The following is a 14,956-nucleotide window of genomic DNA, read 5'->3' as shown; positions in this document are numbered from 1 at the left end:
CCGCTAACCAATCAGTTGCATCCCGTGGCATTTTGGTCCCGCAAATTCTCGCCTCCTGAAATCAATTACACGATTACTGACAAGGAACTTCTGGCTATCAAGTCTGCCTTTAAGGCTTGGCGGCATTATCTGCTGGGGGCCCGACACACAGTTACTGTGATTACGGATCACCGAAACCTGCAATATTTGAAAACCGCAAAAGCCCAATCCTCTAGACAACTCCGTTGGGCATTATTCTTTGCCGAGTTTGACTTCATAATTACCTATCGACCTGGTACAAAGAACGGTAAAGCTGATGCCCTTTCTCGGATGGGAGTGGAAGAACACTTGATCAACCCTAAACCTGTACCAATCATTCCCGAACAAAGAATTCTGGGTGTAATCGCCACAGAATCCATAGAGGAAGTTAAGGATAAAGCCAGGCAACTTGTAACTCCAGCAGACATACAGAATTGGCATCTGCAGGGAAAGGACTTTGCAGTAAAGGACAACTTATTGTATTTCCAAGAACGATTATACCTATCCAGCACAGATTTACAGAAAAAAGTAATCTCTTGTTATCACGATTCTTTAATGGAAGGACATCCCGGTATGGCCAAGACCTCAGAAAAGATCAAGCGCTACTTCTGGTGGCCGTCTTGGAAAAAAGATATCAGAGACTTTATAATGTCCTGTGGAGTATGCGCCCAAAACAAGAGTCAAAAGGAAAGACCAGCAGGCCTCTTACGCCCTATTGACATCCCACCTCGCCCTTGGCATACGCTTTCTATGGACTTCATCACCGATCTACCTCCATGCTCCGGATACAATACGATTCTAGTAATCGTGGACTTATTCTCCAAGATGGCGCATTTCATTCCGCTCAAAGGCTTGCCAACAGCAGCAACTCTGGCCCGAGAATTTCTCGAAAACATCGTCCGACTGCACGGTTTTCCTTCGGTTCTAATTTCGGATCGAGGTAGTCAATTTATTTCTCATTTTTGGCGAAGTTGCTGTCGGTCGGCTCAAATTGATGTGAGACTATCGACCAGTCACCACCCTCAGACCGACGGACAAACCGAGAGGACCAATCAAACTCTGGAACAGTATTTACGCTGCATGCTGCAACAAACTGAAAAAACTTGGAAAGACATCCTTTGGATAGCCGAATATGCCTACAATAACTCTGTCCATTCGGGAACTGGGAAAACCCCGTTTTTTCTTTTGTACGGCAGTCACCCTCGAACCTCGGAGTTGGATCCCCTCCAAGATCTTGAAACACCAGCAGTAGACTACCTGCATTCTACAATCACCCAAGCCTTTAAGGAAGCTGTTTCTCACCTTCAAAGGGCTAAAGAACAATACAATAAAGGAGCAGATCAACATCGGAAGGAAGCCCCTCAATAACAAGTAGGGGATCAAGTCTGGTTATCCACCAAATATCTACCTCTAAAAGGGCCACGCACATTCAACCCAAGATACCTTGGTCCCTATTCCATCACTACCATAGTAAACCCAGTAGTGGTCAAGTTGGACTTGCCCCCGCACATGAAGATACAGCCGGTCTTCCACGTCTCTCTATTAAAACCCGTGCAATCTCAAACCCGACTAACTAAATCTCCAAAACCTATCCTAGTTGATGGAGGACGCGAGTTTGAAGTCAAAAGCATTCTGGACTCCAAGATCTCCAAATCTAAACTATTTTACCTAATTGACTGGAAAGGCTACGGCCCCCAAGAGAGATCCTGGGAACCTGCTGAATATGTCCACGCTCCTCGCCTAATCAAAAGATTTCACCGAACATTTCCTGACAAGCCAAAACCCCCGGAGAAGCCCGGTTTGGGAGGGGCCTTGAGGGGGGGTACTGTCATGATCTCTGCTTCCAAAAGGTCAGGGTTTTCCCAACTCCCTTGGAAGCAGATCCATAACCCAGGTTCCGAGTGCCAACCAGTCCCAATTGGGACCTTTTGGACCCAGTCCTGGCGCCAGTGGCACCAGGCTCATAAATATGCCCAGTCCCAGCGCTGGAAGCGCCGGGCTCATAATGCTTGGGTGGACTTACCTGCAGCAGACCATGCTGCTTACTTGCCTGCCAGTTGAGCCTCTGATCCTCTTCTGTTTGGAACTACTTTTCCTGTTGGGTGGGGCAGGAGCCACTCCCTAGATTCAGAACACTGGAACTCTTCTGGAAAGCAGGAACTCTTTTCTTACCTAGGCGTGGCTGTGAAAGGAGACACCTAAGCACTACAGGAGGCTATTTAAACCACACCCGATGGATGAATCTTGCTTTGCGTTATTCTGCATCCTCTGCAGCAGAACGCTCATCGTGTCTTCTGCATCTGATCCTGGGCCTAAGGAAAAAGGCTTACCATCCTCAATCCAGTCTTCAGCAACACCTATAAAGACAAGAAAGAACATGTTAGCATTACGGTCTTCAGTGACAGCTCTTCACTTACCTGGTCCATCAGCTGTCACCAACGCCTCGCGCTGCATTCCGGCATCTGAAAGACAAAGGCTTACCTACTCTTCGTGCGCTCCGGAGGCCTTCACAATGCATTCCGGCATCTGAAAGACAAAAGCTTACCAACTCTTCGCACGCTCCGGAGGCCTTCGGCGCTGCATCCCGCATCTGAAAGACAAAACAAGGTGCGTTTAAAGACATTGGGGAACTTTAATACTCACGTGCCATTACTCCTTTCCACATCTAACCCAGTGGGTATTCCGGCACCCTGCAGCCGCTCCGAACTTGTACCTGCAAAATAAAAAGACAGTTAGAGCGCATCGTGAAGCAGGCAACAAGCGCTTACTTACGTGCTTCCAGGCGCTTCTATTCATCACACGGGCTCCATCTTCAACTCACTTCAGCCCGTCATCCGCCATCGCCGGAACCCTGCAAAACAAGAGACATCATTACTAAAGACTTTAAAGACATTAGAATTACTCGAAACTTACCGTTCGTGCAGTAAACGACGGACAGCAGTCCTCTGAAGTCAAGAGGCCTGCTCCCCTTATCCAGTGAAGAAACTGGTTACAGCACCCTGCCCCGAGGCAGATGGAGAGCACAGCGTTCACTTACCTAAGGTGAGAGCGTTAACCTTTGGGGTTCTACAGGAGAAGAGAAAGGGAAGAAGAGAGAGACATTCAATAACCCAGTTCCTTAATCCCATATTTTCTATCTGCAGACATCTTACCCTTCGAGTCAGACATACAGTGCACAGAGGTCCAGCCCAAAGAGCCAGCCGTGTGTTACACATCACCTTTGAAGATACGGTATACGCCCAGTCAAGACCGGCGCCTCTACGGGAATCAGGTGAGCGTTACATCAAGCTAATAGAAGATCTAATCCATAATGCTTCGGCCTCGAAGGCAGCGGGCCCAAATTGGCTAACCTACCAGGTCATAAAAACACTTAAAACCTGGGAGAACCTTCTATACAATCTTTACAATGAAATATTAGAGAATCGAATGTTTCCCTCTTCCTGGAAAACAAGCTGTCATTATACCATTCTATAAGGGGGAGATCGGTCGCAACCAGAGAACTATAGGCCAATCGCACTCCTCGACATCGAAAGCAAAATTTTTATGAGAATAATCCTGACAGAGCTAGAGGACTGGGCAAAGAAAACAAAGATAGTATCCAAATTTCAAACAGGGTTCAGAAAAGGTTTGGCTACTACACTAAATGGCCTAACGTTGTCTCGCCTGGCAGAACATGCAAAAGAGTTTGGAGAGGGCCCTATCTATGGAGCGTGGATAGATCTCTCCAGGGCTTTTGACCTGGTTAACAGGGAATGCTTGTGGGACATGAGAGATTGGGGAGCACCAAGAGGACTGCTGGCAATATTAATTGAATTACACAAGGATACCTCACTAATGGTACGATTAGATGAGGCAGGACATCTAACCAACACAATTAATGTTGAGCAAGGAAAGAGAAAAGGTTGCATGGGAGCACCATTTTTTAAAAATCTGTACCTGTCAGACTTAGGGCCTTTTTTGCAATCATGGGCAATGGCGAGCCCTAAACTAAATACAACTAAGGTTTATTGGCTCGCCTATGCAGATGACATAGTCTTGATAGGCAGAACGGCGGTAGGGTTGCAACACTTGCTGAATGGCCCAAGTGAATATACTAAAGTAAATGGTCTCCTAGTAAACCCAAAGAAATCAAAAATCCTAGTGCTGAAGCACCCAGAAAAGCGCACAAACTACACAAGCTGGTTTCTGGAAGGTGAAGCGATTCCAAGAATAGAAGAGCTAGTGTATTTGGGGTATGTGGTACACGCTTCTCCATCAATTAATCGAATTGAAGAAGAAATAAGGATAAAAGTCGAGAAAGCGGTACCACAGATGAAAAAGATTCTTCTGAAATTTTGTAAATTTTCCATTATACCGCTGGTAAAGTTCTATGTTGCTAAAATAATCCCTGTTATACTATACGGCCTGGAGGCCAAACCAGCACTCTGGGAGATAGATTGGCAAACAGTGGAAGTGCAGATATGGAAAAGATCGTTAGGCTTGCCAAATTGCCTTCCCATGTCGGCACTAAGATTCGAACTTGGGCTAAAATCCCTGGAGAAACAAATAGTTTTGAGACTCCTCTCACTCTATAGGCTGATAGTATAACCACAAGCCACAAGAAAACTCGTTATAAGAGGACATAAAACTTCAGATGCTAACGGGCAAGTCACAAATACTCAAGCATCTGGAAGTAAAACTGTTTAGAATCCTGCCGAGGCCGATTCATCGGTGGAAGTTCTGAAGGCTAATCCTTTGAAAGTAAAAAAGGAAACAAACAATGGATTTGATCAGAACAGGGTTAAAAATGAGGCACGTAAAACCTAAAAACAGTTTTCTTATAGTGGACAAAAAGCTGGGACAGCTGTCAAAATACCTACAAAAGCATCCGAATTGGGAATCACGAAATATATTTCTCAGGGCACGACTGAATCTAATCCATACAGGAGAAATCTTAAAAATCAGAGGACAAGAGCACAATGCCATTATCTTGTGTGATATCTGCACAGAGCCAATTAAGCAAAACCAAACCATTTTCTTCGAGACTGCGAAGGGACTTGGGATATAAGAACACGCCATTTCTCTAAATTTGTGGACAAAGTGGAATGGCTGTTATCGGAACATTTTTGGAACTTGCTGATCTCAGGGCACAACACAGCCCTAACCATAGCAGTTGGTCAAGTCTTAGCAAAAGTGGGACTACTATCAATGGGAGATTTATAGAATGTAGACACTAATCTGAAGCTGAATCAAATGAATTGTGCGAGATAAATGTAACTATTCTATTGTTATGCATCTTAAATGTTGGAGAATTGTTTTGTAAAGGTCAGATTTGACCCAAAAAAATCATTTTAAAAAAAGGGCCTTTCAACATTAGCATTCAATCCCTGACTGCCCCAATTATAGGGCTAACATGTCTTACTGATCCTTTGAGTACGAGATCCGTCACATCATAGATGGAAATATGAGCAATGCTATTTCTCCTAATGTTGTGCAAATGACTTCTAATGCATCCAAAAGAGAATAATGTCTTGCAACTCAGTACAGGTACAGAAAAAATAAGAGAACACAAACAGTAAAAACGAAAGGCTGCCAAAACAGATAATGAGCTTTGCATGACCACTTTACATGACAGCACGTGAACATGGTCTAAAATCTAGCCAAAAAAGCAGCTGTATCTTCTGAGGTATAAGAGGAATAACCTTTACCCAAATGGATGCAAAAAAGGAACACTTACACCTACTAAACAAACATGCTCTGTAAAAGCTGCCTGACTCTAGAGCATCACATCAGACAAGGACAGTGAGACAGAGGAAATATGCTGTTATCCCAACAATTACTCTTTACCTGGAATAGTGACTTGGATGATATTGAGTTCTTCCAACCCAGCCGCAGTGCTGACTGCAGCAGCAGCAGCCGCTGCTCTGGATGTATTTGTTTTTCCTAAAGGGAAAACAAAGGGTGAAGTGCAGAAATGTAACAGCTGTAAACATTCAGAGAATAAACTAAAAAACGTGTTTTAATCTGTGCCTTTTTCAAACATAAGCTTGAGAAACAAAAAAAAAAGGAAAACCATACCTTCACTGTACATCCATTGACCTACTGTAGTCTGATTCAGAATCAGGCGTTAACATTTAAAGAACCAGGTTTCATTCAATCCTTGAGTGTTGCTAAACAAAAGTCATGCAAGTATTGTCCAACTCGAACAAACCAAGACCAAAATGTGTTAAATACATCATAAGTGATGGGAAAATGACTTACAATGTGATTCTCTTTCGATTGGATTCTCCATCCACAGATTCCTAATTTTGAAAGATACCCCCCATGGCAGCTGCTTGTGGAAACCTTCAGCATGTGGTGCAGTTTAGCTTGCCGCCAATTACCTCAGAGTGTCCAGCTCTATGTTCCTGCATGTGATGCCACCTTATAAATACACTACACCATGCCCCAGGACCACAGTTCCTTCCTTTTTTTCTTCATGGATCCAGCAGCTAAGGGAACACTTTACTGAGAAAAATTTAGATGATAAAAGTTGTCATTCTTTTAAAAAGATGCAAGTTCTTTCTTAGTGGGGCAGGATGGGGGTGTGATGAGGAATCTGTGGGAGGAGAATCCATCAGAAAGACCATTACATAGTCAAGTACAATTATAGAACAAGTTACTTACTTGTAACTGTTGTTCTCCAGCATGGGTCTGGCATGAATTCACATGCTCATGAATATTCCCAGTCGTCAGGCCGGGAATCCTCGGTATAGAAAAATTCAGTATCAGTTTCGTTTCTGATCTGTCTTTCTTAGTAGTAACCAATCACTGGTCTCTGGGTCATACTGCCCCCAGCCAATGACTGCCCTCTCCCTAAGCCCCGCCTCCGGCAGCCATCCTCAGATTTGGTAGCACGTAAAGTGGCAGTATGACCAAGTGAAGAGCCGCAGAGGGGTAGGCGGGAGGGTTTGCATGTGAATCCATGCCAGACCCATGGTGGAGAACAACAGTTACAGGTAAGTAACTTGTTCCTTCTCCAACATGGGGTCTGGCATGGATTCACATGCTCATGAATAATACATAGCAGTACACACATGCACAACCACTGGAGGTGGCAACAGGCTCAACATTAAGCAATACAACAACTCAACATTAAGCAACTCTTACCTCCTCACCAGGCTCACCTTAGGCGGACAGGTTGCGCAGCACTGCTTGGCCGACCCTGGACTCCTCCCTAGAGTCCTGATCGACGCAGTAGAATCTTGTGAAGGTGTGCGTTGACCTCCACGTCGCAGCCCTGCAGATGTCCAGCAGGGGCACACCAGACAGGAACGCCGTGGTAGCAGCGATCGCTCTGGTCGAATGGGCTCTCGGACGGCCGGGCAGCTGTCGGTTTGCCAACCGGTGACAGTGCATGATGCAGCCGGAGAGCCATCTGGAAATGGAAGTCTTCGAGAGAGCCTTCCCTTGATTCACAGTCCCAAAGTTCACAAACAGTTGTGACGTCTTCCGAAAACTCTTCGTGCGGTCCACGTAGAACTTCAGCGCTCTAGCTACATCCAGCAAGTGCAAAGTCCTCTCAGCCAGCGACGAAGGAGACGGAAGGAAAACTGGCAACACCAAGGGCTCGTTGAGGTGGAAGTCCGACGGCACCTTGGGCATAAAGGATGGGGGTGTCCTCAGCACCACCCTAGTGTCATGAAAAGTCAAGTATGGAGGCTTGCAAGATAGGGCCTGGATCTCTCCCACTTGTCGTGCGGAGGTGATGGCCACGAGGAAAGCTGTCTTCCACGACAGGAACTTCAAAGGCGCCGAATGCATAGGCTCGAATGGGGTCCCCATGAGCTTGGTCAGCACCACATTAAGCTCCCACGCCGGGGCAGGAGCCTTCACCGGCGGGAATGATCGGAATAGTCCCTTCATGAATTCTTTCACCAGGCGATGAGACCACAAGGACGCCCGTCCCGTCGTCCTGGTAAATCTGGAGATTGCAACCAGATGTATTTTGATGGAGGCGTGAGCCAGTCAAGCTTTGGCCAGCGACAGTAGGTATGGCAGTACTTGAGGGGCCGTGATCCGCAGAGGGTTAATCTTCTGTGCACGGACCAGACAGAGAACCTCTTCCATTTATGTCCGTAGCACTTGAGAGTTGAGGACGCCCTGGCTTTTGCAAGAACCTCTTTGCAGTCGGCCGGGATGTTGTACCCTCCAAACTAGTGCTGCAGGAGCCAGGCCTGCAAGTTCAGCGACTCCGGGTTGTGGTGAAGAATGGCGCCTCCTTCTCTGGAAAGAAGGTCTGCGTCCATCGGCAGCTTGACTGGTGGGGACGTTGACAAGTCCAGAAGGTCCGGGAACCAGATCTGCCTCGGCCATGCCGGTGCGACGAGGATCATCCTGCACCGGGACCTCTTGAGCTGGTTGATGAGCCAGAGCAGCAACGGCAGAGGAGGGAACGCATAAAGAAATAGGCCGTCCCAGGGGAACGAGAAAGCATCGCCCCTGCTCCTCGGCTGGGGGAACCTGCTGGCGAACCTCCGGCACTTGGAATTCGCCGCCGTCGCGAAGAGATCGATTTGGGGTTCGCCTCATCGTCGGAAGAGTCGATCCACTTGATCCTGGCGTAGTTCCCACTCGAGGCACGAGCGCAGCTCCCTGCTGAGTGAGTCGGCGATCGTGTTTTTTATTCCTGCCAGATGAAGAGGCAGCAGAAACATCCCTTGGGCGATGGCCCAATGCCACAGATCCTGGGCTTCCTTGGATAGGGCCGGGGACCATGTTCCGCCTTGCTTCCGGATGTAGAACATCGTGGTGGTGTTGACGGTGAAGATCCTCACCACCTTGCCCTTGAGGGACAGAAGAAAGGACCTGAAGGCCCAGAACACCGCGCGGAGCTCCTCCGGGAGCCAAAGGCCTCTCGCGTGAAGATCTCCGGAGTGTGCACCCCAACCTTACAGGGAGGCGTCCGTCGTCACCGTCACCTGGTGAGCTGGGGTCTGAAAGTCTGTGCCCGCCGACAGATGGGCGTGGGTACTCCAACACCGGATCGCCTGACGGAACGTCTCGTTGAGAGGGATCCTGTCCTCGAAGCTGCCCGTCGACTGGATCCAGACGCCGTCGAGGAACTCCTGTAAGGGTCTCATCCGAAGCCTGCAAAGGCGCACCAGAGAAATGCAGGAGGAAATCATCCCGAGGAGGGAGTGATAGATCTTACCCTGGCCATGTCCGTGGCCAGCAGACGCTGCACTTTGCCCAGAATGGTCCTGGTCCTTTCCTCCGACGGCGAGGCCAGCCGCGCCACTGTGTCGAGCTTGGTTCCCAGAAACAGGGCGACTTGCGACGGAACCAGGTGGGATTTCGGAAAGTTGATGGCGAATCCCAGGTCTGTGAGCAGCTGGACGGTCTTCGCAGTGTGCTCCACGGCGAGCTCCCTGGTCCTTGCCCGGATGAGCCAGTCGTCCAGGTAGGGGTGGACGTGGATCCCCTGTAGGCGCAGCCGCGCCGCCACTGGTGCGAGGCACTTGGTGAACACCCTGGGTGCCGACTTCAATCCGAACGGGAGGGCCTTGAACTGGTAGTGCCGCCCTTGGACCACGAACCTGAGGAACTTTCTGTGTCTTTTTAGAATGTGGAAGTACACGTCCTCCAAGTCCAACGACGACAGGAAATCGCCCTCCTCCAGCTGTCCCAGCACATGCTGGAGGGTGACCATACAGAACTTCTGTGCCTTGATGTACTTGTTCAGTCGTCGTAGGTCCAGGATGGGGCGCCATCCTCCGGTCTTCTTTTTTACGAGGAAGTAGCTTGAGTAAACTCCGGAGCCCTGGTTCATTCAAACACAGGGTACTTACCTTGAGACGTACTGTACAAAGTGAATTGGTTAGTTGTAGTATATTTGACGTATGGTTTGTGTTTAAGTTTAATAGAAGTGTTGTGTTTATAACGAATGGTTTAAAAATAAATGTACTTATATTTTTCTACCTGAAACCTTGAGTCAGTGTTTGCTTGAGTCACAGTAATTGTGGTCCCTTTGTGTAATCTCTGCTACTGCTCATATACTCTTGAGATAAGTCTGGCTGCTCCGCCACTGCTACCACTCTGACATAGTAGTACAGGCTTGTACCAAAGGTAAAACTTGTATTGCCACCTGTTGTCTTAATTGTGTGTAGTGGTCCCTAAGGGCACTGCACAGGATTCTGCCTAACACAGACCAGTCTGGTATTAGTCTCCCCAACTCACCCGCTGTGCTGACTTCACGGGCGCTGCTTTGTTGTAGGAGCCAAGGACAGTACCACAGCAGTAAACAATCCTCCCTGCCTTGATTATCGACACGGGAGATCCCCGGATATCTTTGACACGCAATGCAGGTTTCTTCACCTTTTATTCCAGGTCTTTCGTTTCTTATTCTCGAAGGGTAATGAAAGTAACAGTCTTTCTCTGAAAATGTCAAGGGCACTTCCCTCCTTGTAACCCTCTTTGGTCTTGCCGTCTTTCTCCTTGTATTAAACTGCAATCTTCGAACTGCTGCTTCCTCGTGTGCTTTGCCTTGCACATAGTGTGCTTTCGTACTCCGCCTTTTATCCGTGTGAGGAAGTGTGATGGACGTCAGGTGCGTGTAATGATCAGTAATTGCCAGATCCTGCCTGAACATTGTATTGGGACATGTCAGGTATATGGCTCGGGTGCTGGTCTGTTTTCTCTAACAGTGAGCTGTCAGTGAGAAAGGGTGGGCAGTCATAAAGTCGAATTAATAAAGTTGAATTACAAAAATGTCGAAAACAAAATGTCAGAAAAAAAATTTGAATGTTTTCTTTTTTTATTTATATGTATTTTTTGGGTTCCACGAGTAAAAAAAAGGGGTAAAACAAAACAAAAAAAAAAGGGGGTGGAGGGAACAAAAAACGTAGTAAAAAAGACATTCGATTTTTTTTTTTGACATTTTTTCAACTATGTCTTTCGACTTTATTGAATTCGACTTTATGACTATAAACCGTGAGAAAGTGTTCATGTTGGAAAAGGTGGTGATGGTTGAGTTCCTAAGTATCCTACCTGGTAGGATGGGGTAATGGTGCTACAGGGAAGGGGAAAACTGCATCACGCCATCCCACTTCCACTTCTGAAGACCCCTCACAAAGGTGATCTTCCCGCACTGGTCCACCCTCAGGAACTCGATCCAAAAGCGATGGCTGTGTCCTGGCCTCTTGGATGATCGATCCCCAAAGACTAGCGAGTTAGACACCTTCAGGTTTCTCACAACTGATGGTGCTTGTCCCCCCATGAGTAACCTCAGGAACTTCCTGTGCTTTCGGTGTATCGGCACATGGAAATAAGCGTCCTGCACATCTATAGATGCCAGACAGTCCTGCAATTCAAGAACTTGTCTTTTCTCAGGAACTTGTTCAAAGCCCTGAGTTTCAAAATGGGACAGAGACCGCCTCCCTTCTTGGGCACTAGGAAATACCGGGAATACCAGCCCAATCCTCTCTGCTCGGGTGGTACCTCTTCCACGGCACCCTTCAACAACAGGGATCACCGTTCTTCCAGTAGCTCCTGTCCAGGTTGGCTTGGAGGTGGTGCTGGTCTGTCCGGAGGTTTCCTTCAGAAGGGCAGACAATAGCCCCACCACACGAGCTCCAGACCCAGGCATCAGAGGTAACTGCAATTGGGGGACAGCTGTCCACCAACCGGCAAGTTGTGGGAGGGGAAAATCAAAGCAGCTTAAAGGGCAGAGGTGCACCCCGCAGCTGTCGCTGCTTGTTGGCCTGTGAAAGCTATGAGAAACCAGAGGGTATTCTCCCAGATAGGCCCTGGGGATCCTGTGGCCAGGGAAGGGCCATCGCACTTGGACCCCAAACCACAGGGGGCGGACAAACAGGGGGAGGATCACCTGGGCATAGGGTCCTTGGGGACTGAGGAAGGAATGCCGTTATGCAAGACGCGGTATCCCCTTTCTTTTGACACACCCCTATCCGACATCCCCTCTGTCTGTATGGGATATTGTCAACAAAGTCCCATCCTACCCCAAACTTTTCACATATCAAAAAGGAGGCAAAAAGACCAGGGAAAACCAAGATCATCCTTACTCGAAACCCACTTTTCACCAACCCTACATTCAAAACCCATGTGCTGCTTTATCCCGTTCTTGTAAAATACCACAATTCCTATAATCCCATTCCCCTATTGAAATACCCTAGGACTGAGATGAGAAAGAGAGGAACTAAAAGTACAAAGGAAAAACACACACTAAGACACAGAAGACCGACTCTTCCCTTTTTCTAACAGGCGGTCCTGTTAATGAGGACAGGCAAGGTCAGGCAGACCCAACCCTGCCCACACACCTGCAGCACTTTAGCTTCTCACAGTTGTTTAAAAGGAGCCTGCCAAGGAAGAGAGGTCAGTTGCTCTTGGGAATCAAGGAGGGAGGCTGCCTGGCCGAGTCTGGCAGAGGATCCTTACCTAAGGCCCAAGCACTCACTGAGCGAAGCAAGACACATAAGGAAACAGCAGTTCCAAGATGGCAGTTTAACGAGAGAAGAAAGACGGCAAACAGAAGGGGATCGCAAGGAGGGAAGTTCCCTTGACCTTTTCGACAAGGAACTGTTACCTTCCTGAAACCTCGAGAATAGAAAGTGTAAGACCAGGAAACAAGGCTGAAGAATCCTGCATTGTGTGTCGGAGGTACCCGTGGCCCTCCCGCGTCAATATTCAAGGTGGAGAGAAGGGTTAGCCAGAGTGGAACTGTCCTTGGCTCCAAGAACAAAGCAGCGTCAGTGAAATCAACACAGCCGGCGAGTTGGGAAGACCGATACAAGACCGGTCTGTGTTGAAGCCAAGGCTGCAAGCAATAACATTGTATGGCGAACACTGGAATGAACATTGTTAAAACACATGTTATAAAGAATGCAAGTAAAGTTGAACAGCTGATGAGGGATTGAACTTTTAAAGCAAGATATACCTTTGACAGAGTGGTCCGACACACCGCGTGGGTGTTCAGTCGAAAGTCTCTGTAAGGTATCCAGCTGAGAATTGGCAAAGTAAAAGTGAGAAAGATCATATCAAGAAGAGAGCAAGTAATTGAGAATCGAAGTGGTCGTGCAACGGGTTGAGCAAAATCCTGCGCACAACCGAAAGACTTTGATTTTTGAAGTAAAGAAAGATTGGAAAAGTAGATAAAGTTGGTCCGAGCCCGGCAGAGGGAGATCAATTGAAAGCTTTGTGTTAAAGTGGGTCTGGGCCCGGCAGAGGGGGACCCGGGTGTACCGTAAATCACCCCAGAAGTTGTACATGTGAAATTCTAAGAAGAAAGGAAATGTAATGTTTTTTGAGTTGCATCATGCTCTCTGAAATAAGAGACTTTGAATGGCAGAGAGACTTTGGCACAAAAGGCCCTGATGTTGAGGTTTTGAACTGCATCTTCATGGCAGAGAAGCCAAAGAGTGTACCAAGCTGAGTGTGCCGCCTTGTCCTGTGCAGAAAACGTGGGGAAGGGAAGCCAATGGCTTGAAAATACTGACATATTTCTTGAACACTTATTTTGCATAACATTGTTTCCCACACTATTTGTATTTAGAAGTAAGGATTGGCAATAGGTTTATTAGTATAGGCCCTTTTGTTTTGACAGACTTGACTAGGACTGAGTTATGGTTATTTGATTGTCGTAGCTTTCTCCCATCTTTAGATTTAGGATTAGATAGGGGTTTTTCAAACCAAATTGAAGTTCAATAAACACCCTTGAACTGTGGTCCCTTGTGTCCGTCTTACTGTTTGATACCATGCCTTGCTTACAAAGCCCACCAGTCCCTTCTGGGGCGCGGGAAAGGCTTCTGCCCTGGCCTGGCCTGCGGGAGCAGTGCCTTCCTGCCATAAAGCACATACCGCCTTTAGCCCCTTCCCCTAGAGGCAAAGCTGAAGGCAGGTTTGGCCAGCTGCGCAGCTAGGCCCAGTGACTTTGCAGCAATTTTTGACTCCTTAATTCACTCTCAAAGGGCATGTCCAGCAATTTATTTTGGACACTAGGCGAAAAGCCTGAAGACCTCCCAAAGGCCTGCCTCCTCAAAGGAATAGCTGATGCCATTGAACAGCCCACGCAGTCTGCCACGTCCAGGCCAGTTTGCAACGACTGCCTGGCCTTCTCTTTCCCATCCTCCACCAACTGTATGAAGCTGTCTCGCATTTCCCCTTCAGGGATATACTGCGTAGCATGTTCTACTAGCTTCCAGAGGCCTAAGCAGTATTTTGCTAAACCACTGGCCAGGTTAGTAGCTTTAAGAGCCATGCTGCCAGAGGTAAAAATCTTGGCCATGGTGTCAATCCTTTTACACTCTCTGTTTGGAGGCAGATTGGAGGTTGAAGATGGTGGTCTAGAGGAAACTGCAACAGCCGGCACGACAAGACCTTCTGGTGAAGGGCGAGAAGGCAGAAACAATGGATCTCCTCTTGCCGGCCTGTAATTTCCGGTCATGGTGGAGCTGACCTGGGGATGGAGCAGGGATGCTGCCACAGTGAGGCTAGTGGGTCGACAATTGCCGGATTTAGAGGCATATTCGTTTCGGTAATCGGACACTCGTCCAGTACGTCAGTCAACTCATAACCATGGACTGCCACAGCCTGCAGTCCCAAAGTGTCAACCATCCTATCTACCAGTGCCCAGAATTTGGCATGGGTGTGGATATAATGTTGGCTTTGCTGGAATTCCAGGTCAGGTGACGTGTCCAGCCAGCTGGCATAGTGAATCCCCTGTGCCAACTCTAAAAGTTAAGCTTGGTCATCGAAATAGTTGACGCCTCCTGTTCCCATGTACATGGGATCGACTCCCTCGTGATCATTGGTGTCGACGCCAAAAATGGATGACATGGTACTGTAAAATTTGGTCTGGGAGAGCTGGGTAAAGGACTTGTCCTTCAGCGCCGATAGCGTAACTGCTGCCTCTGAGGCCTGCTGCTTGGGGGGGAGGGCACCCGCGCTTGCAGCTGCATGTTTT

At 47.9% G+C, this 14,956-nt stretch overlaps 1 protein-coding gene across 1 annotated transcript in view; it reads right to left on the bottom strand.

Moving 5' to 3' along the window:
* Window positions 1-14,956, bottom strand: part of GTF2I (general transcription factor IIi) — a 2,618,156-nt gene that overhangs the window by 729,183 nt on the left and 1,874,017 nt on the right. Inside the window, exon 27 of the mRNA XM_069614749.1 lies at window positions 5,845-5,940. Coding sequence (XP_069470850.1) covers window positions 5,845-5,940 — 96 coding nt within the window. The remainder of the gene's footprint in view (window positions 1-5,844; window positions 5,941-14,956) is intronic.

This window comes from Ambystoma mexicanum, chromosome 9 (assembly GCF_040938575.1).
Source record: "Ambystoma mexicanum isolate Mex_15411 chromosome 9, UKY_AmexF1_1, whole genome shotgun sequence".
NCBI classification, from domain to species: Eukaryota; Metazoa; Chordata; class Amphibia; order Caudata; family Ambystomatidae; genus Ambystoma; species Ambystoma mexicanum.
This window is presented reverse-complemented; position numbering and strand designations above follow the sequence as displayed.